This window comes from Drosophila ficusphila, unplaced genomic scaffold (genome assembly GCF_018152265.1).
Source record: "Drosophila ficusphila isolate 14025-0441.05 unplaced genomic scaffold, ASM1815226v1 contig_791, whole genome shotgun sequence".
In the NCBI taxonomy this organism is placed as follows: domain Eukaryota; kingdom Metazoa; phylum Arthropoda; class Insecta; order Diptera; family Drosophilidae; genus Drosophila; species Drosophila ficusphila.
The window spans coordinates 27963465-27989586 of NW_025064737.1; the positions used below are offsets into that span (position 1 = coordinate 27963465).

At 45.4% G+C, this 26122-nt stretch overlaps 1 protein-coding gene and 1 long non-coding RNA gene across 3 annotated transcripts; one reads left to right on the plus strand and one right to left on the minus strand.

The window, feature by feature from the left end:
- Positions 1–2323: 2323 nt before the first annotated feature.
- On the plus strand, positions 2324–24709 carry LOC108086824 (zinc finger protein 1). Of its 2 annotated transcripts, XM_017183869.2 has the most exons (5): positions 2324–2840; positions 10135–10298; positions 10779–11522; positions 20721–22704; positions 22774–24709. In XM_017183869.2, the coding sequence occupies exons 1-5, from the start codon at positions 2747–2749 to the stop codon at positions 22965–22967; spliced, it is 3180 nt and encodes a 1059-aa protein (XP_017039358.1). In that variant the 5' UTR covers positions 2324–2746; the 3' UTR covers positions 22968–24709. The 2 variants fall into 2 exon arrangements, with proteins under 2 accessions (XP_017039358.1, XP_017039359.1); XM_017183870.2 differs by lacking the exons at positions 2324–2840; positions 10135–10298; positions 10779–11522 and adding an exon at positions 20004–20483.
- Positions 17688–20059, minus strand: LOC108086825. The gene is made up of 3 exons (XR_001771146.1): positions 19947–20059; positions 18274–18580; positions 17688–18216 (listed from the first exon to the last, which is right to left on the minus strand). It is a non-coding gene; the product is annotated as an uncharacterized LOC108086825 (long non-coding RNA).
- Positions 24710–26122: the final 1413 nt, after the last annotated feature.

Here is a 26122-nt window from a genome sequence, read left to right on the forward strand (position 1 = left end):
CTAGATTTTACTAGATTTTTTTTCCATATGATTTTCATTCAGTACCAACCTTCAAACGATACGTGTCAAAATTTGACAGCAATCGGACAATTAGTTCGGGAGTTATATCGATTTGAGTGAAGCTACTTTTGTTATTGTTGAAAAGATGGAAAAAAAAGAATTTCGTGTGTTAATAAAGTATTGCTTTTTGAAAGGAAAAAATACAGTTGAAGCCAAAGTGTGGCTTGATAAAGAGTTTCCGGGGTCTGCACCAGGAAAATCAACCATCATTGATTGGTATGCTAAGTTTAAACGTGGTGAAATGAGCACTGAAGACGGTGAACGCAGTGGACGCCCAAAAGAGGCTGTTACCGACGAAAACATCAAAAAAATCCATAGAATGATTTTGAATGACCGTAAAATGAAGTTGAGCGAGATAGCAGACATTGTAAAGATATCAAAGGAACGTGTACATCATATCATTCGCGAATATTTGGGCATGCGAAAGCTCTGTGCAAAGTGGGTGCCGCGCGAGCTCACAATCGATCAAAAACAACAACGAGTTGATGATTCGGAGCAGTGTTTGGAGATGTTTAAGCGCAATAAAGCCGAATTTTTCCGTCGATATGTGACAATGGATGAAACATGGCTCCATCACTACACTCCAGAGTCCAATCGTCAATCATCTGAATGGACAGCAAGCGACGAACCCAATCCAAAGCGTGGAAAAACGCAACAGTCGGCTGGAAAGGTTATGGCGTCTGTTTTTTGGGATGCGCATGGAATAATATTCATCGACTATCTCCAGAAGGGACAGACAATCAACAGCGACTATTACATTGCTTTATTGGAGCGGTTGAAAGCCGAAATCGCAAAGAAACGGCCGCATTTGAAGAGGAAAAAAGTGCTGTTCCACCAAGACAATGCACCATGTCACAAGTCTGGAAAAACGATGGCTAAAATTTATGAATTGGGCTACGAATTGCTTCCTCATCCACCGTATTCTCCAGATCTGGCCCCCAGCGACTATTTCCTGTTTGCGGACCTTAAAAGAATGCTCGCTGGCAAGAAATTTAAGACCGATGATGAAGTGATTGCTGAAACTGAGGCCTATTTTGAGGATAAACCGAAAGAGTACTACAAAAGTGGCATCGAAAAGTTGGAAAATCGCTATAATCGCTGTATCGCCCTCGAAGGCAACTATGTTGAATAATAAAATTGAATTTTGCAAAAAAAAAATTTTTTACTATGGTAAACCGGGGACTTTTCATCCGACCTGTTATCACGAGGGACCGCACAACTTGTTGATGGAGCCACGAAAATTCGGAATTCTTCCAGTCTTTGGGATCTTTGCTCTTCTTTCGTTTGTAGACGTGTCCATTGATGGACATTCTCAAGAACTCGCCCATCAGCAAACGATGTCATTGATGTGTCCCAATCGCAGAACGATTTCGGTACTTCTTCCTCGAAAATCCCATCAGAATATTTTGCAATCGCAAGTGCAAATGAGACTGTCTGTTAACGCAGCGATATGGTCAGAATAAGTTAAGGGATTCCCTGGAAAAAAAATCCCTTCATCTTGCACCGCTAAAATTCCCCTGAAGAAAAACTATGAAAAGCTTTTTTGCGTGGGTGATTAATCATACAACTGCCACACAAGGGATATATTGTAGGTAGTTTTTTCTTAATTTTAAGATGCTATTATATTAAAGCCCTTTTCAGCCCAAGTATGATATTTCTTAATGATATAACTGTTTAATAAAATGTCTGTAATGTTATGGCCAAATAAAACGGAATTAAAATTTCATTGTTAGCGAAAAACCTAAGGGAGAGACTTATAATTCGCTTGGTCAATAAACTAAGAATACGAGCAAATGGTAATATAGTCAAATCCCATACACAAAACCCGTATAACCGCCATATGTTTACGAGAAAGTCCCGCAACGGGGGGAGAACACCCTTACGTAGTGCTTACGTTTTTGAACGTACGAGAGGAGCGGCACCAGTGCCGCTTAACATTTACGATATGGGGATAACAGACCGATGTTATGTTAAGGAGAGAGCTCTGAAGTTGGAGAGCTGTAGTACCAACACCAACACCACCACCACCATCACCACCACCCCACACCGAAGCACCAACACACACCCCACTTCGTGTCCATTTCACCTCGTATATCGCAACGGTGAACCGTTACACCGTTATATTATGCTGGTGGTGGCTGCTCACACACACACACCCTCGCAGCGCTCTCTCGCTCTCTCCGGCTAGCTGCGTCCTCTTCGCTCTCCGTAGACCCGTAGAGCCCGTAGAACCCCGTGGAACCCGAAATGCTCAGTTCGCATCCGACGGATACGAGGACGTCGGACGATGCTGCGAAAGTCGGAACGCTGAGTTCTGGCTCTAGATTCTGAATTCAGTTGCGTTATACGTCGCGACGGCAGCACACGCGTCGCTCCCCCACAGAGAAAGTCTGGGAAGTGTTCAGTCGAGTCCCGCAGAGAACGCATATAGCACAGAGATCTGAGGCATCAGCCGAGCCGAGGAATAAAAACAAACGCGACACTCGCAGCGCTAAACAGAAAAAGTGTTACCCATGTTCCAAAGATAAAAACCCAAGGCCCTTGCCCAAATGGCCGTCACACGTGTGTGCTCTATAAGAAATACGTAGCTAAACCCAGAAGAACCCACGCAAGTCCAAGCCAAAACCCAAAACCTCACAGAAAACTATCCGAAAGGCGAGGCAAAGTGTTACAACAAGCATTCCAAATGTTGTCCTGTCTGGCGCCGTCGTCTTCACGTTTCGGCCAAGAGGATACCATCATTCAGCAGAGCATGCCATCCACCGCCTTCACCATGCAGTGTAAGTGATCCCCGGTCGACCCGACCAGACCAGACAGATCTTCCCGTGACTCACCGGAACCACTCGGTTCATTATCAGCTAGGCGGATGCAATTGAACTCGGTTCAGTCTGGGTGGTGGTGTGTGTGTGTGAGTGCCCCATTGATTTGCGCGCCAAGACGCGGGAACCCCGATTCAAGATCCCAGATTCGAGATCCAAGTGCAAGCTTAGCAGTTTCCCAGAAAGTCGGCCATCTTGAGCGCGTTCGGTATGTGTGGTCCTACCTCAGGGGAACAAAAAGAAAAGAAACTGTAGAAAAACAAAAACGTAAAAAACGAGTAAGGATCGCAGCAGGTCTCGAATTACAAACTCCTACGCGGTGAACGAGCTCCGATTCTCGAAAGGAGAGCGGACCCAACAAAGTTTGCCCGATCAGCACTCCGAAAAAATGTGACCACCTCGGTAGTAACTGATATTAAATGTCAACTGTTTACTCAGATTTAGATTGAATACAATATATTAGGGTCTTTAAAATAAAAATACACCCCTAGAGTCATTTGTTTATTTGCATTAAAAAAACTGATACAGGTTATTCCCAACCTTATTACGTTCTACAGACTTATAAGTCAACCAATCGATCTTGGGTAATAGCGCAGTATTTTCCCTGCATTCTATACGTGGCCACCTCTCCTTTCCTCCTATTTGCCAACCAATTGCAGCCACATCTCAATTTGATTTGTTGGCACCGCCGAAACAGCACCGCCGCCTTGGCCGTAATCTCCACCCACTCGAGCAGACAGGTAGCTACCCCTAACGCGTAAAACCGCATGCGCAGGCGAGCAGGTAGCAGGTATTCTAGCCACCTTCGGGGGTCTCACCTCCATTGAGGAACCTGTTTGTGGCCATATTGCTGGTCAGCACTCAAAACAGTGTTTATCGAGTGTAAACAAAGCATAAAACTGTCAGTGGGCAGAGCTCATCGGTTTAAATGGAAGGTGCGAAAGACTAGAAATTAATTGAAAGTGGAAAGTGGGGAAAAATACTGGGGGATTGGGGATTGGGATGGCGCAAGATTTTGGAGGGGGGAACGCCCACGTCTGCCGCGGAACGCTCCACTCTCCGACTGACAATTGATAAGCCAGCTAAAGAGACGGATTAATTGCACATGTTCGGCAGGAGCGGAGGCAACACCGCAGCCATAAATTATAATTTATGGCTATTTAAGCAGCTCTGCCGCTGCCGCTGCCTCTGTGGGCGGAACTAAAAGCCCTCGAACAAGATAGTTCGGCTAATCGATCAGACGCTCGAGGAGCACAGGTTGGCCCACATACTTCGCAGATACAAATGTATCTATATAGCCCGGGTTGTGCTTCTTTTCCCTGGCCAACTTTTGATGGCGCTGGGCAGCTGCGACTGCGATGGATATTAATCGCCGGCTACATACGAAATTCTGTTCTCTCGGCTTTTTGGAAAAGCAGGGAAAACGCCGGGCAACTTGTACCAATTTCCCGGCTGCTCGGCGTGTGTTGTGTCGCGTTTCGAAACGGCTCCAAAACGCCATAAATCAAACATTTCGCCCTGGCGAAAACCTGTCGCCCGTTATCACCTACGGTTACGCCCCCTTATAGTCGTATGTGTTTCGGATGTATTTATCTTTAGACTCGCGGCCACTAAATCAGCGCTAATTTCCACCCATCAGAGCTGTTTAGAATTTAATTTCGCCTGGCACTATCTATCTATCTATCTGACTTTCGCATCTTGATTGGAGTCCTTGGGATGTGTGCTATTCCCCTGGAACAGGAACAGGATTTCCCCTGGCTAATTAATCATTTTGGGCCCTGTCAGTGGATGTCAGTTTTATATGCTGGTGCTGTCGGTGCTGCCATTTATAACTCCTGGCTCATCCTGCACCTCTCACCGCCGACAGGACTTTCCCTGCGCCAGCTGGTAATCGAAATTAAACAAACTTGGCCCCAAACTATCTGGCAACTGGCATGCAAAGATGATTAATTTCGGCCGATGCCTATCTCAAGTGGAGTTGCCTGGTTTTCCCCAAAAATAAACACGTTTCGCTCGGACTTCGCCTTTAAATTGCAATCGAGAAACCGGGGAAAAAAAAGATTTGCCTCGGCAAACACAAAAAGACAATAAATCAATGAGGGGAAAGTCCTCTTTGATATCCTGCTGCAGATTCCCTTTATTCCATGTTCAACCTGCCGCAGCTTTGGGCAAATTATTTGCCACATTCTACTTTTATTTCGCATTTTGCCCAAAAAGTAAATTGTTTGCCAATATTTTTTGCTGCTCGCTTTTTGCTGCTGCTGCTGGTGCTGTGTGCACACAATTGAAACAAAGATAACTTTGAAACAGTTGTAAAGTGAAAATTGCACGGAATGCGCCCGCCTCCTTGTGAATATTTTTTATTTTCTTATTTATTTAATGCCCGCCGCGCACCACGAGACAACAATTCCCGTGCTACCCCCGAAAAAAGTGCCAAAAAATCGGCGCAAACAAAGGGGTGCAGCCAGCCCCCTAAACCCCCCTCCATTGCCAGAAAAAAGGTGTTGCCAAAGGGCAGGCAAATGCAGCGCCAAAAAGGAGGCTCTAAAAAGCGGACTGGGCCTCAGCAGGCACAATTTAACATGTAAACGATTTTGGTTAACGGGTAACGAAAAGCGGCATTGGGAAAAACTGGAAGCTGGAGTGAAAAGCCAGGGAAAAGGGCCAACGAGGCACTGCCACTTCCCCTCTGATTGGCGTTCAATTGCAATAAATTTCGCACAATTGCACAATAATTGTTAAAAGTTTTAAATAAACAAAAATAGTCAACAGCTCTATTGTGGTGGCGGCAGCAGAAAAAGTTTCAATTGCATTCGATGGGCTTTATTTCGGACTTTTTCACCGAGCCCTTCGACGATGGAGTGCAAAATTTATACCGAACACAGGGCGAAGTGAATATCAATTAGCCGAGTTAAGCTTAACTTTGGTTATATATTCTGAATTAATGAAGTAGTTTCGGTTGAAATTGTAACTGTAATATTTGGATTTTTTAAAACTAAGGTATTAATTACGAGCATTGCTGATTAAAATTCCACGAAAATAATAAAAACACTTCCGCAGAAAAAGTTTTCAAAATTGTTCCATCAGTGAGACATTTTTTATGGTTTTTGGAAAATTACGCTATTAAATTAATTTGTTTCCAAATAAGTTTCTTAAACTGTTTGTTGTAAAAGCATTTAAATAACGCCAAAGAAATAGAACGAAATTTAAATATCCATGGCTTTTTCCAAGAAAACAAATCGAAAATTTAATTGCAAGTATCGTGCGGATTGCTGGGCGTCTTTTCCGCATTTTCCCCACTTTGAACACCTCTCGGCATCGCGGCACCTCGGCATATTTCCCTAATTGCATTCTGCTCGCCAACGCATCGCATCGCAACTCCAATTTGAAACCGAAGAACGCCCACGAACCCGACATCACACGCGTTTCTGCATATTTTTTCAAGGTAAATTGCAGAAATAGTTTGCCGTTCCCCGGGACACATATGTTTTCCCTGCCCTCCAGATACACCTCCTATAGGCATATATGTATGTATATTGGGTAGGGAACAAAAGGACAGGGACAGGGACACGAACACGGACACGGCTCGCTTGGCTATTAAAATTTCACACTCAGCAAAGCAAAATGCTACAAATAAAATAAACGTGGCAGCAGCTTCAACTAGCAACTAGCAACCAGCAACCAGAAAGCAGCAACGTGCAGCATGCAACATGCAGCAGGCAGCACGCAGCATCAGCTTGCTGAACAAACAAATAAAGAAAAGGGCAGAAAGGAGAAGTCTATTTATAGGAAATCGTCTGGCTCCGAATCTGCACCTTTGCAGTTGCCACTTGAAGGGGCACCTTTGTGCCTATTCGGAAAGTGGAGAGTAGACCAGGGCAAAGGTGCTGCACAGCGAGAAACGGGGGATACCCTTCTTATTTATTTCCCTGTCATAACTCCTCTTTTGATTTGTATTCTAATTTTCAAAGTAGTTGTTTTACTAATTGTCCGCAGTGCAGGAGTCTCTAGGTAGGAAAGACCCCTGAAGAGCATTCCAAATTTAGAGCGATTATCGGGACAACTCCATATGCGGCTCATATGGAAACCGATTGCCACTTGAGATCGGACCCTGCGTAGAATTCCGAACTCCGAATGCCGAATTCGAGCGCGGCTTTCCAAAACATTTGCACGTCTGTAATGCGAGCGGTTGAAAACAATCGAGCCGAGCCCCAAGCCCAAAGCCCCAAGCCTTCCCACAGGTTTTCGCTTACAAATTAATTGCGACCGTCTGATAGTGTCGTTTTTCGTTTTCAACTGGCAATTAGCTAGCTCGCTACTAAGTGTTTTTGCACTCGCTCATTTGCAGCCAGTTCTCGATGGGAATTTACACCATAAATATGCTAACCACGTTCATTGACTGCAAATGAGTGCAGGCCCCGGAGGTCTGTTTATAATTAAGTGCTAAAATTTATGTTTATTTGCATTAAATATCATCGAGCGGACCCCACTCCCCCTCCCCCTCCCCCACCCCCTCGAATCGCCAGCAGGCGCCACCTGTCGTCCATTTGTCTGCAACTGCGTCAGCAATCGGCAAACAATTTTTCCGGCCCGAGGAATTTTCCTCACCTGACGGGCAGCGGCGAAAATTGTCGTGACAATCGGCTGTCAGTGAAATATTAAAAAACACTTTGGCCGCTGACAGGGGGAAAAACTGAGGAAAGTCAGGTGGAAAACATACGAAAGGCGCATAAATTATACGCTGAAAATGTAGAATTCTCGAGAGCGGGAAAGCGGCCAAAGATAAATAAATAAATTTGCATTAGCCGGGCTTAGTCGAAATATGTCTGGCCAATAAAAGTTGGCAATAAAAAAAGCACATAAAATTAGTGGGTGTATCTTGGTATTCTACTCTATGCTGCAGATACAAATGTATCTTTTCTCGGTTATTTTGCCATTGATTTACGCCGCCTGCCCATCCGCGTATTATTTATAATATTCGCCCCGCCCCTCCCCGCCGCCCACATCCGCCCTATTTCGAATTATTTTTTGGGTGCGCGTGTTTTCCACCGCACAGGTGAACCGAAGGCAGAAACAACAGCAAACACTTGACATCGTTCCAGAAGATTTCCCCCGGCAGCTGGCTGCAATTCCAACTAGTCGAGATTTTGATCGCTGGCAGTTGGTTTGTTTTTAGCGAACGTGTGGTCATCCATAAATCCGAAAATTATAGTGGCCCAATCAACATTTTGGCAACTGAGTAGGAGATTTCATAAGGTCTATATTTTTTAACTTTCAGGGAACATTTCAATTTGTATTTATTGTGTGCTTAGAGGAGAACTTCATTTTACGTCTTTCAGATCAGTATTTCTCGTGAAATTTTCAAGGCTTTCAAGCCAATATTTGCAGCTCCTAGCCAATTTATTTCATAGATTAAAAATACCTTCTCCTTTGAACAATTCAAGTGTGTCCCCCGATTCTTGCGCCCCACACCTAACACACTATCAATCAACTTCAATTGGTTCGCGTTAAGCGCAAAATAGTTGAAAGCCCGCGGGAGAACTGAAATGGACAGAACCGAACTGAACCGAACTGAAAGATGAGACCAAACCTATAAAAACACACAAAAAACGCTCGAGTTGCGCCGAACCAAATACAAGAAATTCCTTTTCATTTCATTTGGTTTCGTTTCGTTTCGGCTGCGCATAAATTGAAATTAATTTGCGGGACACTTTCAATATTTCAATACCGTTACGGCGGCCGAATGAAATAAAAGTGTAAAAGCGATTGCGTTAATAATTCCTCACTCGAGTCGAGTCCACTCGAGTCGGCTATGAAGAATTGATTGGGCTAAATGAGCTGGTGACACACTTGTTGCGCTTCACGTTTTTCCCCACGAGCGGAGCGTTTTCCTTTGGAGCACATTATGTTGATGAAACAAAACGAAGGGCTATAAAAAAGTGTTGTCGTTTTACAACTTTCAATAAAAACGTCATTAGGCAGGCCGGGCGAAATAAATTCTCGGACTCGAAATTATGAACTCTGCGAGCTGTTAACCGAACATATAACATATAGATATAGATATAGCCACGTATCTACGTGTGCCAGCTGTCGTCCTATAATGGCTTTTAATGGCTTCTTAAGTGATAAGGTGGGAGGAATCGCCTTCGCCTTCGCCTGTAATTCCCTTCTGATCGGAGCCCGCATCGAAATCAATTAAGATTGCAACTATCGAAAGTGAAAACGTGCAATGAACTTTCGTAGATTGCGCTTGATTGAACCGACAGCCCTCAGATACAGTTACAGATACAGATACAAATACTTGTGGCAGAAAGGTGGCAGTGAAACAGGGTTCATTCATTCCACGCCCGTATGCGAGTATCTAAGTATCTGGGTATCTGGGCATCTGAGTATCTTCTGTCTTCGTCTGCCGCCAGTTAATTGGCTTAAATTAAGGTAGCGATCGAATGGCAGCGAGAACAAAGACTCGCTTTGTTGGGCACTCGGCAAGAAAAACAAGCAGAAAGCCGCGAACAGAAACTCCATTTTGTGAGTGGTCGAGTTCCACCTTCTCAGATACAGATACAAAGTTTCAGAGCAGAAGCGAGAGCGAGAGGGCAGTCGAGTGACCCTCGGGGAACAAAGCAATCTTCTGGGGCCTCTTCCCTCTCTCTCTTCTCTCCATCGTCCGTCTCTTTCTTCCCCGCCATGGTTGAACGCTTTTTCCAACTGATTAAGTCAACTCTTCTCCCTCAAGTGTGCGTGTGTTCTTTAATTCTTCCACTTCTCCACTTCTGGTTCTCCAGTCTTCTGCGGGTTCTTCTTCTGTTCTTCTGTTTTCTTTTCCCCCAGATTCTCTGGCGGATCGAAAGAAACCATGAGATCATCGCCTCTCCGAATTTCAGCCTTGCGTGAAGGCCTGCGAAGTTGATTTGCCACGAAATTAAGTCGATCCACCAGTTCTTTCCAACAGAGAGCCCAAAATTCCAATCACAATTTTAAAGATGTCGTTTAGTTTTATCAGCTTCATTTCAAAATGAAAAGAAGGCACCCTAAAACAGAATTTCCTTCTGTTAGATCACATTTTAGATCTGATCAATATTATCTAAATCTATATTTGAATTTCATCATAAAACCCCAATGTTTCTCTGAGTGTTCTCGGCACCACACTCCATATTCCTCATTCGGCTTTCGAGTTCCCTTCCATATTTTATGGTTCTTAAACGATCTGGCAGTTAATTTGTTTTCTTTCCCCTCTTCTCCTCTCGCTCCACAGTTCCCTCGCTGGCCTCCACTTTGCTCCACCACAACCAGTCCCCGAAGCACAGCAATCCGGGATCCAGCGGGATCCAGGATGCCCACCCCAACCAGCCAGGTGCCGCCGCAGATGCCTTCCTGGTCAAGTGCACCCAGTGCCACAAGCGATTCCCGGAGTTTCAGGTGAGTGTATGGGTATTTACCACAAATCAAATTAGAAAAACCCCATAACTAAAAAACAATGCAATAAAATTGAAAGAATAACCTTTGAAAGACCCCTTATCAGTAGAAGTTCTTAAATGATTCTCCATTCCGGAATTTCAGAAACTTTTGTCGCTTTGTAAGAACGTGTTATTCCTAATGTTCTTCTTTAATTTATCAGTAAAATAAATGTTCCAAATTTTATGACACTTCATTCAGGAATTTCCATTTTTTTGGCTGATTACATAGCTCACACATTTTGCAACGCCTAAAAACATACATATTATACTTTGTGCGAAAGATAAGTGAGTTTTTGTTAATAAAGCTGAAATTACTCATCAATTTAAGTACAGTGTTTTGAGATTAGGAATACAAATAACCTTCATTTCATTTCAAAGATAATTCAAACTATAAATTCAAATAATAAATGTAATGGGTTTTCCTGATTTAATTCCAATTTAGTCCTTGAGCGAGCACGTCGCCAGTGAGCATCCCCACGACAAGCTGAACTGTGGAGCTGCCCAGCCGGAAAGCGACGCCGAGGACGAGCAGAGCAACCTGAGCGGCAGCAGCAGGCGGTACTCCAAGTCGCCGGGCACCACCTCCACCAACAACAACAACAACAGCAGCAGCAACACGAATGCCAGCCAGTCGAACAACAACAACAACAACAGCGAACTGGCCAAGAACCACAACAACACGAACGCGAACAAAATGTCGCCGCTGTGCTCGCCGGGATCGCTGACCCCCGGCGACCTGTTCGCCCAGCTGCCACACCCACCGCACCCGATGCCCGCCCACCTGCACGCCCAGCTGATGGCCGCCGCCGCCGCCTCGCTGGCCATGCAGTCCGCCCGGTCCGCCGGCTCGCCGAGCCAGCAGCAGCAGCTGCAGCAGCAACAACTGCAGCAGCAGCACCAGCAACTGCAGCAGCAGCAGCAGCAAATGCAGCAGCAGCAGATGGCGCTGCAGCTGCTGCCGCCGCAACTGCCAGGCAGCAACAGCAGCGTGGGCAGCAACTCCGCCTACGACCTCGACCTGAGTGCCCCGCGCTCCACCTCGAGTCCGGGCTCCACCACCGGGGAGCTGAGTGGCGCCTACCCCTGCATGCAGTGCACCGCCTCCTTCGCCTCCCGCGAGCAGCTCGAGCAGCACGAGCAGCTCCACTCGCCCTGCGGCCAGGCAGCGGTGCCCAACGTCTCCCAGGTGAGTTTACTGTACCTAATACCTATTTAAGAACTCCAAAAATCATTTCCCTTATTTGGTTTCCAAAGATTAAGGGGTATTTGTGGAAAAACCAACACGAACTTGTTTTTACAAAAGTGGATATCAACACTTGTTATTAATGTTTCCCAGAAATACTTTAAATATAACATTTTCGAGGGAGATAATACAATCCAAAACAGTCACCGCTTCCTAAAATAATCCAATCCACTTTGGGACCCCTGGCATCAATGACTAAACCTGAATAATTCCCAGATAGGACTCGCATTCCTGGAAGCGCTGATAAGCAGAGTTGCTGGTTCTCCTCGCTCGCTTCTCTCGGATTCTTACGTGTCGCGGTTCGTGGCTCGTTACTCATGCATAATCAGAGTCCCAACTCGGGATTCTGAGGAGGGGGGATCGGTGGTTTACCAAGGGGGCACTTGATCTTTGAGCACCCTACGGCGCACAATGCGTGGGCTTTGTTCACTGCTAACGGGAAATGAGCCAAGCGATAACGGGAGTGCGGTGCCAAGCACAGCATCCAATCCAATCCGATTCCGAACCATCCGATCCCCACCGACAAACCGACAAACCTTATTTCCTGTTAACAAACCGTGCAAAAGCACGCAAGCTAAGCCACCAAGTAGATACATTTCCAATTGAGATTTAGATTTAGCTACCAAAGTTTTCAAGATCCCGTCGATCAAAGAGTTACATGATTTATTTCCGTACTTCTACTGTACTTCCAAGGAAACCTTGTAAGAAACGAGTCTTGTTATTATCGCCCACCGCCTGCCTGCATCCGACTCTGTTTTATCGGTCTGTGGCAACAGCAAAAACAACAGCAGCAAACTACGATAAGAGGCATAAAAATAAAACGTAGGCGTTCCCAGAACTAAAGGAAAAAATAGTAAAACGAAAATTCCCCAATGACGCGACGGAGAAAAACAATTGGGGGTGTTATCAGGAGGGGCACATAAAAAATAAAAAGTGAGCCGAGGAATATGGGGGAGCCTGTCAGTCACACGCTCATAACTCCCAATTGTGCAGTTGTTGTTGTTGTCGTTTCTCCTTTTCTAAGGCCTGCCCCGTGATAAGGCATTAAAATGGATGTTGCTACAGGCAAGTAGACCTGATAACACCTAACCACACCACCCCGCCCACTTGTTTTTCTTCTGGCCTCCGCTTTCCTTGTCCTTCGTCGCCATCTTTGCCACACACACATATACTCGAATGAGCTGTAAAAAGAAAACCAGGCCTGTTTCATACGTCACACACGCGATAAGGAGAAAGTAGAGGAGGATCAGGGGTCACAGGAACGAGGGGGGAAGAGCAATCCAGCCCAGGTTCACCTTGGAGCTACCCAGCGGCTATTAAAGCCACATAAATTATAATTTTGTTGCACTCCCCCAATACAGGGAACTCTCCCCATCCGAAACTTTTCCCCTACCCCAATGGTCATAAATTCATATGGCTAGTTTGTTGTTGTTTTTCGTGTATGGTGTTGTGTTTTTTCTCTGTTTTTTTGGGGCGCATCTTTTACCTTCCCTTTATGAGAGCACAAGTGAAATGAAAAAGTTTGACACCACCCCGAAAAAACGAGATGAGATTTCTGATATTTTGATGGAACAGTGAAACAAAATTATCTGAGAAAATATATATTTTATTTTGTAGAAATGTGTAAATTTTAGTAAATATTTTTATACTTTTCTAGCTGAATTATATAGGTTTATGTAGAATTTGCTTGTCTATATTAAGCACTTATTTTTTCCCGCGCTTTTGGCCACTGTAGTTTTCCGCTTTCCCAACTTGTTTTCCACTTTTTCTGGACTACTGCGAGTTATTAATATTTACCTAAGCTGCGATGATTGCCTGCCCGGCAAAAAGCTAATAAAGTTGGCAGAGTCTACAGCTGAAGAGCAGGTTTATGAGTTGCAACTCCGGTTTATACCTTTTCCCACCCCAGCCACTTTAGTTGGATATAATTTACGGCTCCGTTAATGACATTTAAACATTTAAACACATGCGAAAAGGCCAAAACGGCTACAGCCACATTGACACATGGCCAAAATGCAAACTACACGAACAAACCAATTATAATTGATGTGGCACATTGCATTTATTTAATATTGTTGGCCATTGGCTTTTACACGTGTTCGCCGTATTAAATTATTATGTGTGAAAACAATTAATTATGCGGCAAACAAAAACGGTGCCAGAAATAACAATAATGCCGCCGTTCAGTGAGACAAATGGCTCATTATGGAAATCAGGCTGTCGACTCACAAAAGTAGGCAACCGAACGCTTTTCCCCGCCTTTTATTGGAAAGGCATTCAATTGGCGGGCAGCGGGGTAGGTGGGGGTATCAATCCAACATTGTTGATGCAACACTTTTAACATTTGTTGTTAAGGTCAACATCATTAACCGGGGAACGAGTCAAAAGGGGCAGACGGTCGAGCAAATGGCAGGCCATAAATTATGGGAAAAAAACGCACAGAGGTCCTGGCCAACTTTCAGCAGAAAAAGTGCAGCAATTAAATATTTGCTTAACTGCAAACGCACATGGCTGCAACTTTTTGGCCACAACTCATTTGGTGGGTTGGCTTTCGGCTTTTCCGCTTTTCCGCTTCCGGTTTGCCACCTTTTTGGCCGCCGCAAAATGGGGCAGGGAGCAGACAATTCAAATTGAAAAATTATATGCACTTTAGGTGTAGTCCTGCGAGTCCTGCGAGTCCACATATCCACATTGGGTCGTCGTCTTTTCGGCGCCGCTTGACGAACCGAGCGAGTGAAAAATTAATAGCAATTTATTTATCCCAACCCCTTCGTGTGTCTGTCTGCCCTCTTTTAAACGTATTTTTATGTTTTTCTGCGGACACTATAAGGTCAAAGGTGACGGGTTGCGGGTCTTTACGGCTGTTAAAAGTTTCAAAATTATTCGCAATTAAAGCAAACAAATTGAAAAACTTTTTCAACCCAACAATTTATAGCCAGCGTGTAAATATTTTTTAAATATTGTAATCAGTTGAACAAAGAGCGATTATTGGATTACAGAAGTAGACACCGTAATTAAAAGTTATTGTCGGTGACAGAGAAATAGTTCTCTTAATGACTATAATTAGGCTCAATATTGGGACTGCTGCTTATCCACTTCAGAATTTGAAAAGAAAACCGCTGTCCCAAGATCATTTTTTATGGTGCCCATTATCTTTCCCCTAAAAACATCATCAGCATCATCATCATTGGGAGTTCCTGTTTCCTTCAGGATATTCCCTTCTAGATTTCCCCCAGCTTTACACCTGCGTTTTTCCACATGTCAGACGCTCGACTACAATTTAAACTTCTCGTTCATGTTCTTTCCTTTCTTTCATTTTTAAGTTACTCCTGAGATTTATATCAACTTTCACCGTGAGGGCCATAAATTATGTGGCTCCGCTTGTGGCGCAGTTTCTCACATGGAAATTCCTCAGACGAATTTCCCCCACGACTTTTCAGTTTTCCTCGCTGCAAGTCCCGTGGGTTTTTTCACTTGTGACGTTTATTGTGCGGTTGTTACTTGATACGTTTAATGAGAAATGCTCTCCTCCGAAGGGAGAAAGGGAATTGGAAAGTTGGGGAAAGCGGAGGGGGAATGCAAGGTATCATCGCTCTGGAGCACTTGACATTTCACTGGCCAGTCTGATTGTGAGAAGAGATTGCACTTGAAGATGACTCCTGAGAAAAGTTGCCACGGAAGTTTAAGATTGCAGTTGTAAATGGTTCAAATGGAAATTCTCAAGCAGGAATGAACAACTAAGGAGACTGCCAATAGAAGTGTTTTAAGTCGAATAAAACTATCGCTAGTTGAAATTCTCAGAACGAAATAGATTGCAAGCTTGTTAGCTAAAAAGAAGGTAATTCCTGTTAAGAGCAAAACATCATGACATAATGATTATTCCAGCTAAAAGCGAAAAGATCACTTCTTCGAAAATTATAATTGCAAAAAGAACTCCAGGCACACAGAAAAAAAAATTGTAAAATAGAATAAAGCACGACAGCTGGAATGGACAAAAATCATATTTTTCCTCGACACGTTTCTTTAATTTCCCAAGACGCTCTGGCTTTTATCAAAAGTGATAAATTTAATTTATACCGCGGCGTCGCCTAATTTATGTTTTCCTAATACGCAACTAATTTCGCAGGTCTCTCGACGGCGGGAAAATTCAGGGCATCATCATTGAGAAAATCGTTTTATTTATAAACAATTAAATTTGATTTGTCGCTGCGTTGGCGAATGAAAATCGAAAACGAAACAGAAACAGAAACAAGATTCGAGCAAAATTTTTCCCGCGGTCTCCGATGAACTCGCGATGATTTATGGAAAATTAATAATTTTAAATCCCGTAAAATGGTTGTCGTCTGCACAAAGCGAGTGAAACGGGCATAAACCATTGGGAAATGCAGCAGCGAAGTGACCGCAATGGCTAAAAGTATTTCCCTGTTAACGCGCGTGTTAATCAATTTCCCAATGGAATTAATGCAGAGATGATCGCGCCGAGGAAAGTTAATGAACCCGCCCAGCAGTACGTAATACACTCATTGTTCTAGCTCAGAGACATTAATTAACCGATCCGGAGTCCGGGCTCCACCTCCGGATTATCAGGACTTTCGTTCCCGGGCAGATAACCCCGGCACCTTTTCGATTCCACGAGGTACTACAATTAGTTCTCTCTCCGCGTTTCCTCTGAAGTCTGAATTCTGAAATCTGTAATGTGAAATCAGAAATCTGAAATCTGAAAGGTACGTCAATGGCCCGAGTGGGGATTCATTCATTTGAAATCTCTAATCAGCGGTCCGCGTACTTCTCAGTACTATTTTCCTGTGCCCCAGCAGCTGCCCGGCGATAAGCGAAGAATTGGGTCGCGTATTTCGCGGCAAAGCAGTTAGAGATCAGACTTTATTATGTTCGTCGTATTTTCCACTCCCGTGCCCCCCTTTCGTTTCATCTTTTTGCGCTAAACATTTCTTTGTGGCGTCGTTAATATTTTTTTTTTTTTTTCGCCTGACCTCAAAAAGAATCCCATAGAATAAAACAAAAACAGAAGCAGAAACTTTGAGCTTGTCGCTTGTTGTTATTTTTGTTTACGCATTTCGTCAGGCGACAGGTGCGCTTCTATATCTATTGGATACTATATAGACAGTCTGTGTGGACAAACCGCAGACAGTGCCGCTCGAAAGTGTACGCCCCGAAGAAATCTCTACTGTGAAATAGCATAGAAGTATAGAAATCACTATGATCTGCATTTCAAATGACTTTTCTTCGCGATGCATACTTTTTTGAGACCCACTGTACCCATACACAGTATTCCCCCACCTCGACATCGTTTGGTATTTTGTCAACATTGTTTGCTTGCCTTTGGGGTTGACACTTTGAAAGCCCACCGATCTCCCTTTGGTCGATCATCTTTTACGGCCAATTATGCGCGCTATTATGGCCAAATTCCCATGTCACTCACTGCATAAAGCATTTTCGGCCACCAATCCTGAAATACGTTCACAAATTAGCCCGCTGTCTGCGACAAGACATTATCTCGCGGGCTTGTCGTTTGATTTGTCTATTGGTGGGGCGTACCACTTTCCCGGGTCCAAAAGCAGGCGCCCACCTACGTCGCGTTATAATTATAGCCAAAGGCTTGTCGACTGCAATTAACCGGGCTGAAATGCAACCGCTGGACCATCCGCACATGCTGCCCAGTACAATTAGACTTGACGAGCGCTTTGAAGACTTCAAGATTTGCACTGTGTGTGGTCGCTAGTTTCCGGTTCGATTTCGATTTCGGGCGTTTTCCCTGATAAGTCCGCTGATAGGCGGACAGCCTCCCGCTGGCTTTCTGAATATCTGCGGTATTATATTTACTTTAGCACTCACCTGATTGAGGTTATCTCCAAAGGGAAAACAGATAGAGTGGGGTTAGTAATTGTCTTCGCTCGCTAATCCGCATCCCGTTCGAGTTCGCGACCCTGATCTGTTTTGTTTACGAGCACACGCGCCTCTTCTGAATCGATTGAGTAGCAGATAGTGCTTATCAGCTCTCAAATACCCCGAATATTTATGGAACTTCGGAGAATTTGAGGTGAACAATGAAATGGCAGGGATTTTACTGCAGAATAAGTAACTAATCAATAGGTCTTAAGCATTATACTTTATCTGAAATTGAAGTTTGATCTACAATTTTTGTACATATTTACCAAACCAAATGAATTTTTTTGCGTGCACTTTGTTCCTCCTCTTACATTTAGAAATTCAGAAGAAATTTAATTAATTAAGCAACATGTGGTAGCGAAGGGGACGAGCGGGATGGGCGTAGAACGCACGTGTGCGTGGCTTATCGACCATAATGCCACGGAGGTTAGACTGTACCTTGAACACTCGAGTGGTTTTGGCTTCCATTTCCATGTGCGCGGCGATTCGCTTAGTGGAATCAATCAATTTTCAACTTTGGCTCGAGTGGCTCCCCTGAAATACACTTGAGTCATGCACACAGTCCGTCCGTCCGCCACTCCCCCCTCCGTCCGGCCGTCCGCCCCACCGAGCGTCCGTCTGCCGATCCATAAGTCCATCAGTTAACCCCGGGGGCGGGCGTCTTCGTGGGGCTTTGTTAAAGGTAGCTTCAATTGGCATTTCCGCCCATCGCAAATATAATAATAACAAACTGTAACAACAAAGCGCATAAGATGAATCCGGCTGACGCATCGCAAATGGAACTTACCTTTTGTAAACGTGTGCACTCTATACATAAAGTATCTGTGAAAAGTATCTGTGTGAGTGGTGCGGTATCTGGCGAATCTCACGGCTGCCATTTTCATTTCCATTTCGTTTGCGCTGCGCCTCGCTTTACATTTAATTGATAACGCCGACGACAACAAAGCGCGTTCATTGTGAGCTGCGGTTTAATGTCCGCTCTGGGAGGTGTGTACGGTGAAGACTCGAAAGTAGTGACTTGCCGAGATCGTTATCCAAACGGGTGCTTCAGTCATTGAATGTATCGCAGATATTGGGATAAGCACAAGGAAAAGCTGAAAAATACGCAAATAAATAAGCATCTGTAAATCGAGTTATCACTGTACCGTTTCTAGGTTCTGTGGTTCTACGGTTTCTAGGTAGGCGTATTGCGGTTTACAACCGAACAACCTGATTAAGTGAGTGCGTTAGAAAGAGATGGAGATGCCCCGACTCCATGTGGAGATAACGGGTTTTCAATTGCGCCTGTGTGCGGGTGAATGTGTTAGTGTATCTGTGTGAGAGTGAACCAACAGGTGGCCATTATACATTTATCGCACTCATTCACCTGGCAAACAAATGGCCGCTTGAAAATGGTGTTCTCTTGTTTTGGGTACGCGGTTCGGGGAGTGACGTCACAGGTAACGAAACAAACGGAAACGGAAATTGTTATTGATGTCGAAACAAAAAACGAAATGAGGAAAAGCATTTTCCGTTTGTTTTTACCAGCAGCAGACCAAACAAATTAGAAGGCCCAGCGCCATAAATGTATTATTTTTCCCCAACACGCTAAAAACAATAAACACCGTGTCACGTTAACGAAAAAACTAATTACAATACATAATAATAGTTTTTTGAGTGATCTCATCTCGAGTGGGTAAATTGGTTGTGCGTTGATCATACGTAATGACTAATGTTCATGTTAATTGGGGCTCATGAGTAACAGTAACCCCAAATTGTGAGTCAATGTCCAAAGAAGTATTATAAAAGTATCTCAAAGATTCCACCGAACGCAAATATAGCTTTATTAATTGCGATAACGATCTGAAATGTCGTGAACTTTGCAACAATAACAACTGGAAAATGCTGGAAGCGAAGGTGAAACAGCAATAAATGGAAAGTTCAACGGCTGAACAGTAAACAGCAGCACACACACACAGTCGATAGAAAAAGGGGCGGAGGGAAAGCCAATTGTGGGATGGGACGAACAACACGTGTTGCCATCTGTCCGCCAAAGTACCGCAAATCTTTCAACGCAGCCGCTAAGTGGAAAAGTGAAAGACGGGAAAGCGGGAAGACGGGAGGCTGGGAAAAGCGGCGCTGCACTTTCGTTTTCATTTCCATTTCCACCTTTGAACAACAACAATAAAAGCGCCTGCATTTGATGCGTCCAATTTGTTGCCAAACAAATCAAAGCACAAACAAAAACGCCCCCCGAAAATTTGATTAGCATCAGCTGTTGAAACATTTGGATGTGATGCGCCCCGTTGCATTTTGTTGTTTACTTTGGGCCGTTTTTGTTGATTTGGTTTTTGTGTCGCAATTTTCCAATTGAAGTTTAATTTTTTATTGGAAGGCAGCACAGCTGAGCGCAGCTTGCTCTCGCTCTTTCTCTCTCTCTTTTGTCTCCCTGTGAGGTCACTTATTGTCTGCTCCACTCACCTTTTTCGTTGTTGTTTTCGAGTGACAATCCACCTTCACTGGATGTCCCGCCATCTCTTTCGCGCCCTCCGCGTTCTTTTTTCGCCCTCTTTTTCATTTCATTCTTCGCGTTTTATCGTGCTGTGCGCGTTTCGCTCTTTTTTACATTTAATTGTAGTTTTTAATTGAATATTCTGCGTATTTTAGTTTGGAACCGCTTGCACAATTCTTTATATTTTCCAAATATCACAAAATATCACTTTTACGGTTCGGAACACACAACAAAAAAAAGAAACAAAAAATGGCTCATTTGGGGCGGTTGCTTTTGATTTGGCCCGCTTTGTGGCCGCTTTGCTCGCCTTGAAACAAATTAGAAAGCCATTAAATTTAAAACAAATAAATACGCGTGTTGTTTTAAACAGTTTTTATTACCTGTGCGTTGGTGTTTGGTTTTTATTTTTTTTTTTTTCGATTCGCGCGCCCCGAATATCCACAACAACTAAAACAACAATGTCGGCCGCCGCGCTTCTCATCTCTTCTTCTTCCTCATTGGAAAAGGTAACGCGGGAAAGAAAAGATCGTAGAATGAGAAAATCGAAGGAGGGGGCAGCAAAAGCTGTAAAAGTAGAGATGGTTGTGTTAAATTCGATACTATCGTTCTGAGGGATCACAAAACTTCTAGATATAGGAAAAAATCCTTAAAGTACTTTGAAATAGATCCCTTCTTTTTAATCAATCTTTTATTATCATTGTCAGCAATTGCGAATTTACAAAATCCTTCATTATCAATTTCAGACCTGCCGGATTTGCCACAAGGCATTCGCGAATGTCTACCGCCTGCAGAGGCACATGATCAGCCACGACGAGAGCGCGCTCCTGCGGAAGTTCAAGTGCAAGGAGTGCGACAAGGCCTTCAAGTTCAAGCACCACCTCAAGGAGCACGTGAGGATCCATTCCGGCGAGAAACCCTTCGGCTGCGACAACTGCGGCAAGCGGTTCTCGCACTCGGGCAGCTTCTCCTCCCACATGACCTCCAAGAAGTGCATCAGCATGGGCCTCAAGCTGAACAACAACCGCGCTCTGCTGAAGAGGCTGGAGAAGAGTCCCGGCTCCGGGTCGGCGGGATCCCGCCGGTCGCCCTCGGATCTCGGAAAGGGAAAAGGGCTGCCGGTTCAGCCCTCGCTGTCCGGACTGCCCAACCCGATGATCTACTTCGCCAGCGACGCCCAGAACCAAGCTGGAAACGCGGGCCCCGCTCCGTTCCCGCCCTTTAACCCCACGAACTACATGAACGCGGCCCTCCTGGCCTTCCCCAACTCCTTCATGGTCGCAGCTGGCCTCGATCCCCGGGTGCATCCCTACAGCATCCAGCGGCTGCTGCACCTCTCGGCCGCCGGCCAGCAGCAGCGGGAGGAGGAGCGGGAGCGGGAGCAGCAGCAGGAGGACGAGGAGACCCCCGACGAGCCCAAGCTGGTGATGGATATCGACGAGCCCGAGGCCAAGGAGCGGGTTCCCACGCCGCCGCCCGCGGAGGAGGCCACGCCCATCAAGCGGGAGGAGAGCAGGGAGGCCTCGCCTGCCCCAGAGGGCTACCCCGCATCCCCTCCAGCGATCAAGCAGGAGCAGGAACCCCTTCCTGCCGTCGAGGAGCCCGAGATCTCCGTCGAAGAGCCACCGCAGGCGGAGCAGCCCGCCGATCTGCGCTGCAGCCGCTGCTCCAAGCAGTTCAACCACCGCACGGAGCTGGTGCAGCACGAGAAGGTCCTCTGCGGCCTGATCAAGGATGAGCTGGAGCAGTACTTCCAGCACCAGCAGCAGGCGAACTCCTTCGTGCTGCCCTCCGCCAGCGAGGAAGACGAGGAGGACGAGGAGATGGAGGAGGAGCCGCGCCAGGAGAGCGGCGAGCGGAAGGTGCGGGTGCGGACGGCCATCAACGAGGAGCAGCAGCAGCAGCTGAAGCAGCACTACTCCCTCAACTCGCGGCCCAGTCGCGACGAGTTCCGGATGATCGCCACCCGGCTGCAGCTGGACCCGCGGGTCGTCCAGGTCTGGTTCCAGAACAACCGCTCCAGGGAGCGCAAGATGCAGAGCTTCCAGAGCAGCCAGAGCAACCCAGCGATGGGTGCCAACGAAGCAAGCAACACCTCTCTGACCCGCGAGGATCAGCCGCTGGACTTGTCCGTGAAGAGGGATCCCCTGACACCGAAAAGTGAGAGCTCGCCGCCCTACATTGCTCCACCGACGGGCGAGACCCTCAATCCCGAGGCCATCAACCTGAGCAGGAAGTTCTCCACCTCGGCGTCCATGTCCCCAGCCTCGATTTCGCCCTCCTCCGCGGCGGCCTTGTACTTCGGAGCTGCCCCGCCGCCCTCGCCGCCCAACAGCCAGCTGGAGGCCACTCCCCGCGGCGGCCAGGCCTTCCCGGGCATGCCCTACATGCTGCCCATGCCGCTGCCCATGGAGGCGCTGTTCAAGATGCGCCCCGGCGGGGAGTACGCCCCCAACCCGCTGATGAACAGTATTAAGCTGCCCGACTACCGCGGCACCAGCCTGAGCCCCGGCGGCTCCGAGAAGCGCTCCTGGCGGGACGACGACTCGCGCATCTCGCACGAGGACGACTTCGTCGGAGGCGGCGGCCTGATGCCCCCGAAGCCCCGCCGGGGAAAGGCGGAGACCCACGGCCACGCCGGCGATCCCGACCTGCCCTACGTGTGCGACCAGTGCGAAAAGGCGTTCGCCAAGCAGAGTTCGCTGGCGCGCCACAAATACGAGCATTCCGGTGAGTAAACTTAGATTTATAGAGTGGCATAAACCCTTGCTAATCCTTGCATTCCCCCTCTGTCAACAGGTCAGCGACCCTACCAGTGCATGGACTGCCCGAAGGCCTTCAAGCACAAGCACCACCTCACGGAGCACAAGCGGCTGCACAGCGGCGAGAAGCCCTTCCAGTGCTCCAAGTGCCTGAAGCGCTTCTCGCACTCCGGCAGCTACAGCCAGCACATGAACCACCGGTACTCCTACTGCAAGCCCTACAGGGAATAGGTAAGCGACACCTCAGTGCCGCCCACCTGCCAACCGGGAGCCGCCGTTCCCTCCCAGCCGCCGCCGGCGATGGCCAGCAGCCGGGGTCGCCGGCGAGTCCAGGCTCCGGCGGGGAATCCGCCCTATCCGCCGCCGCACCACCAGCATCTCCAGCATCCCCACCACCCGCATCTGGCGGCCATGGCTGCCTTCCAGCAGCAGCAGCACCACAGGCTCTCCTGGAGCGGAGCTGGGGTGATGCTACCGCCACCTCCTAACCAGCAGCCACATCGCCTGCCGGCCCCCCATCCGCCGCCACTGCTCCCCGGATCCGGATTCGGGCAGTTCCACCACCACGCGGGGCTGCTGCCGCCTCCGCCGCCGCCCCCGCCGCAGACCACGCCCACGTCAGCGCCCGCCTTCGACTTCTTCAACGCCAAAATGTTTCCAAACTAAGGAGCAAAGCCAGCACCTACGGGCTGTACTTAAAGAACAGACGAACAGAAAATCTCAATTGTGCAGGAACACACAGACCCCCAGGAAATGCACTTTAGACAGAGTCAGAGAAAGTAGGAGAAAGTCAGAAAGAGAGAGAGAGATATTTTTTATAGCCATATAACCAGGAGACGGAAAGCCGCAGTCGAAAACCTTTCGTTTGAGCGAATTTATTATTTTTACAATGTTGAAACCAAGCACTTTGTTTTAGTATTTTATCATTTACCATTTATTTTACCGCCTAAGTTCGAGCGGAGGCCAAACATTTTAGCTTGGGCCGCCTCGTTGAAGATATCGTTTTATCCATTATCTATTTTTTTATGCATTAATGTTCGGTTTTTAGATTTTAGTTTTTAGTTTTAGGAGCTGGAGATACCAGTACCAAGTGCTGCAGAATACTCAGAACGCGAAACGCTAACGAATCGTTAAGAGCGCCACTCCTAAGCGGAATAAGTGTATATTTTCTACGATTATGTATTGGCCTAAGTTGTACTTTTAGGCTTAGTTCTAGGCTAAGCGATTCGAGCCACGCAGACTCGCTCGAACGGAATTTTCCACCCACAACCTCCGGACCAAAGCAGAAAGGTAACTCCATGAAATCGAATACAGACAATACACCTTACCGAAAACAACCAGATACAAAAGTATTAAGCAGCGAAACTGTATTAAAGCCTCCACATCGTAGAGTCCACGCCCACACCGCCCCCATTTCGTATGTAGTTTATGTTTAAATGGAAAACCCACCGCTTTCCGCGCGTTTCACTCCGAAGCTCAAGCTCTTACTTAAGGAGAAGTCCCCTCGAAAGTCTCCCTCGAACTTCGCTTTAAGTTCCCGATCCGAATTCCCCTTCCCAAAATCGCGAAGTGAGCACAAAACACCTACAAGATCATTCCATTTGGCCAGAGCCGCGCCCAAGGAAGGTGCAACTCATGCATTTAAGGCCTCCGGCTGCCGCTTGCCACTCGACAACCCACTAAATCTAAACTAAATCTAGTGCTAAACTAACCTAAACTAATATCTAATACATACGAAGCGATAACAAACACTTAATTTGGCCTTATTAAAGATTATTTAATGATTAAACACGTTTCAGAATATTCAAAAAGAAAAACTAGCATGTAAAAAGAAAGAAAACCTTTGGAAAAGTCTCGCGAAAAATCCATTAGCAAAATTCCATGTGCGTATTAAATGTAAAAACAAAAAGGAAAACCAAAGCCCTATTAACTATCGAAATGTTTGCCATGACAATAAATTTATGACTAAATAATTGATAATGCTTTCGATTCCTGCGCTATCCCAAGAGAAAAACAAAAAGAACGAAGTAAACTTTCAATTATAATCGTTTTTTACTCAGCCACAAACTATAATTAGTTAAAAAATGAACAAGGTTTCCAGAACAACGAACATTTCTTTTTGATGTTTAACTTGTCCAAGGAATTTTCGCCATGATTTTCTTGCTTTTCCAACACACAAAAAAAGAGCAAAACAACTCACAAAAAAATGCATTTAATACTTAATTAATTTTTTATATATTTGTATTTTTAACGAGGAGGAGGAGAGATCGTCCGGTCGATCACGAGTATATATGTGTAAATACATATATTTTTTGTAAATTATTTCGCAAGAAGAAAAGCTAGAGAATCCAAAACCAAACAAACGCAAACTGTTATACTCGATTTGAAATTCTTCAGATTTCAAGTACAGCCAGCACACGTTAGCATAAATTTAACAATAATTACTATTACAACCGTAAATACTTAGCCTAGTTAAAAGAAAAACCCTTAACAACAACAGAATGTTAACTTAAACACTAAACACACTTATTTTTAAGCGCAAATACTATGTGGTTTGTGATGGATATTTGCACTCTAGGGCCTTATATGAAATACATTACACTACACAACACTCACGTACATAAACATAAACAATTGTTAGTTATTTAAATGCGATGCGATACACACTTAATTGGAGACTCCATCTTTTGTATTGTCCTTAGATCCCCAACTCTCTGTTAAAGTTGTTCACCTCACTCTACTATATGTGTAAATATGCGGAGCAGGAGCAGTATCTCGTATTATTTGTTTTATTTCTTTGTCCAACAATAGCGATCCTTAAGTTAAGTACCTCGTTGAAACGGCATCAAATGTTCATTTATTGCTCGACAAAACACCAAAAATACCGCTAAAAACATCCGAAACAAGTAACCGAAAACATTGGAGATGAATGAGAACGATTCAAGTAACTTATATTTCAAATATTACGCATAAATGTATTTTAATCAAAGTAAGCCAACGATTCAAAGGATAAAAACGCATTCATATAAATGAATAAAACATTTTTGTCTTGATAAATTTACAAAACAATTATTATAATTATTAAATTTACAATGTGAAAATAATAAAAAAAAATTATTAAAATTTAAACGGAAGATATTTTTTATGGGAGGGGAGTAGGGAATCCGATTGAAGTATTTCTAAGATGAAAGTATCAACCTATGGAAGCGGTGTTCAGTTTGCTCAAGTTATGGCCACCGAATCTTAAAAATTTGCAACATGAATTGTTATTCAAAGATTTTAAAAATCTTGCCGTTATAATCAGTGTGGCTGTGCAACAATCTAGTGCGAAGACCACTGGTGGAAAAGTCCTGAAACATCGATATATTGTTATCGAACTCAATTTC

What these genes read in the sequence shown, in the direction of transcription:
- LOC108086824 (XM_017183869.2), top strand. Translation starts at nt 2,747, where the DNA reads ATGTTGTCCTGTCTGGCGCCGTCGTCTTCACGTTTCGGCCAAGAGGAT. An exon ending in CACCGCCTTCACCATGCAGT is followed by an intron (nt 2,841 to 10,134) that starts GTAAGTGATCCC and finishes CTCGCTCCACAG; the next exon opens with TTCCCTCGCTGGCCTCCACT. An exon ending in CCACAAATACGAGCATTCCG is followed by an intron (nt 22,705 to 22,773) that starts GTGAGTAAACTT and finishes CTCTGTCAACAG; the next exon opens with GTCAGCGACCCTACCAGTGC.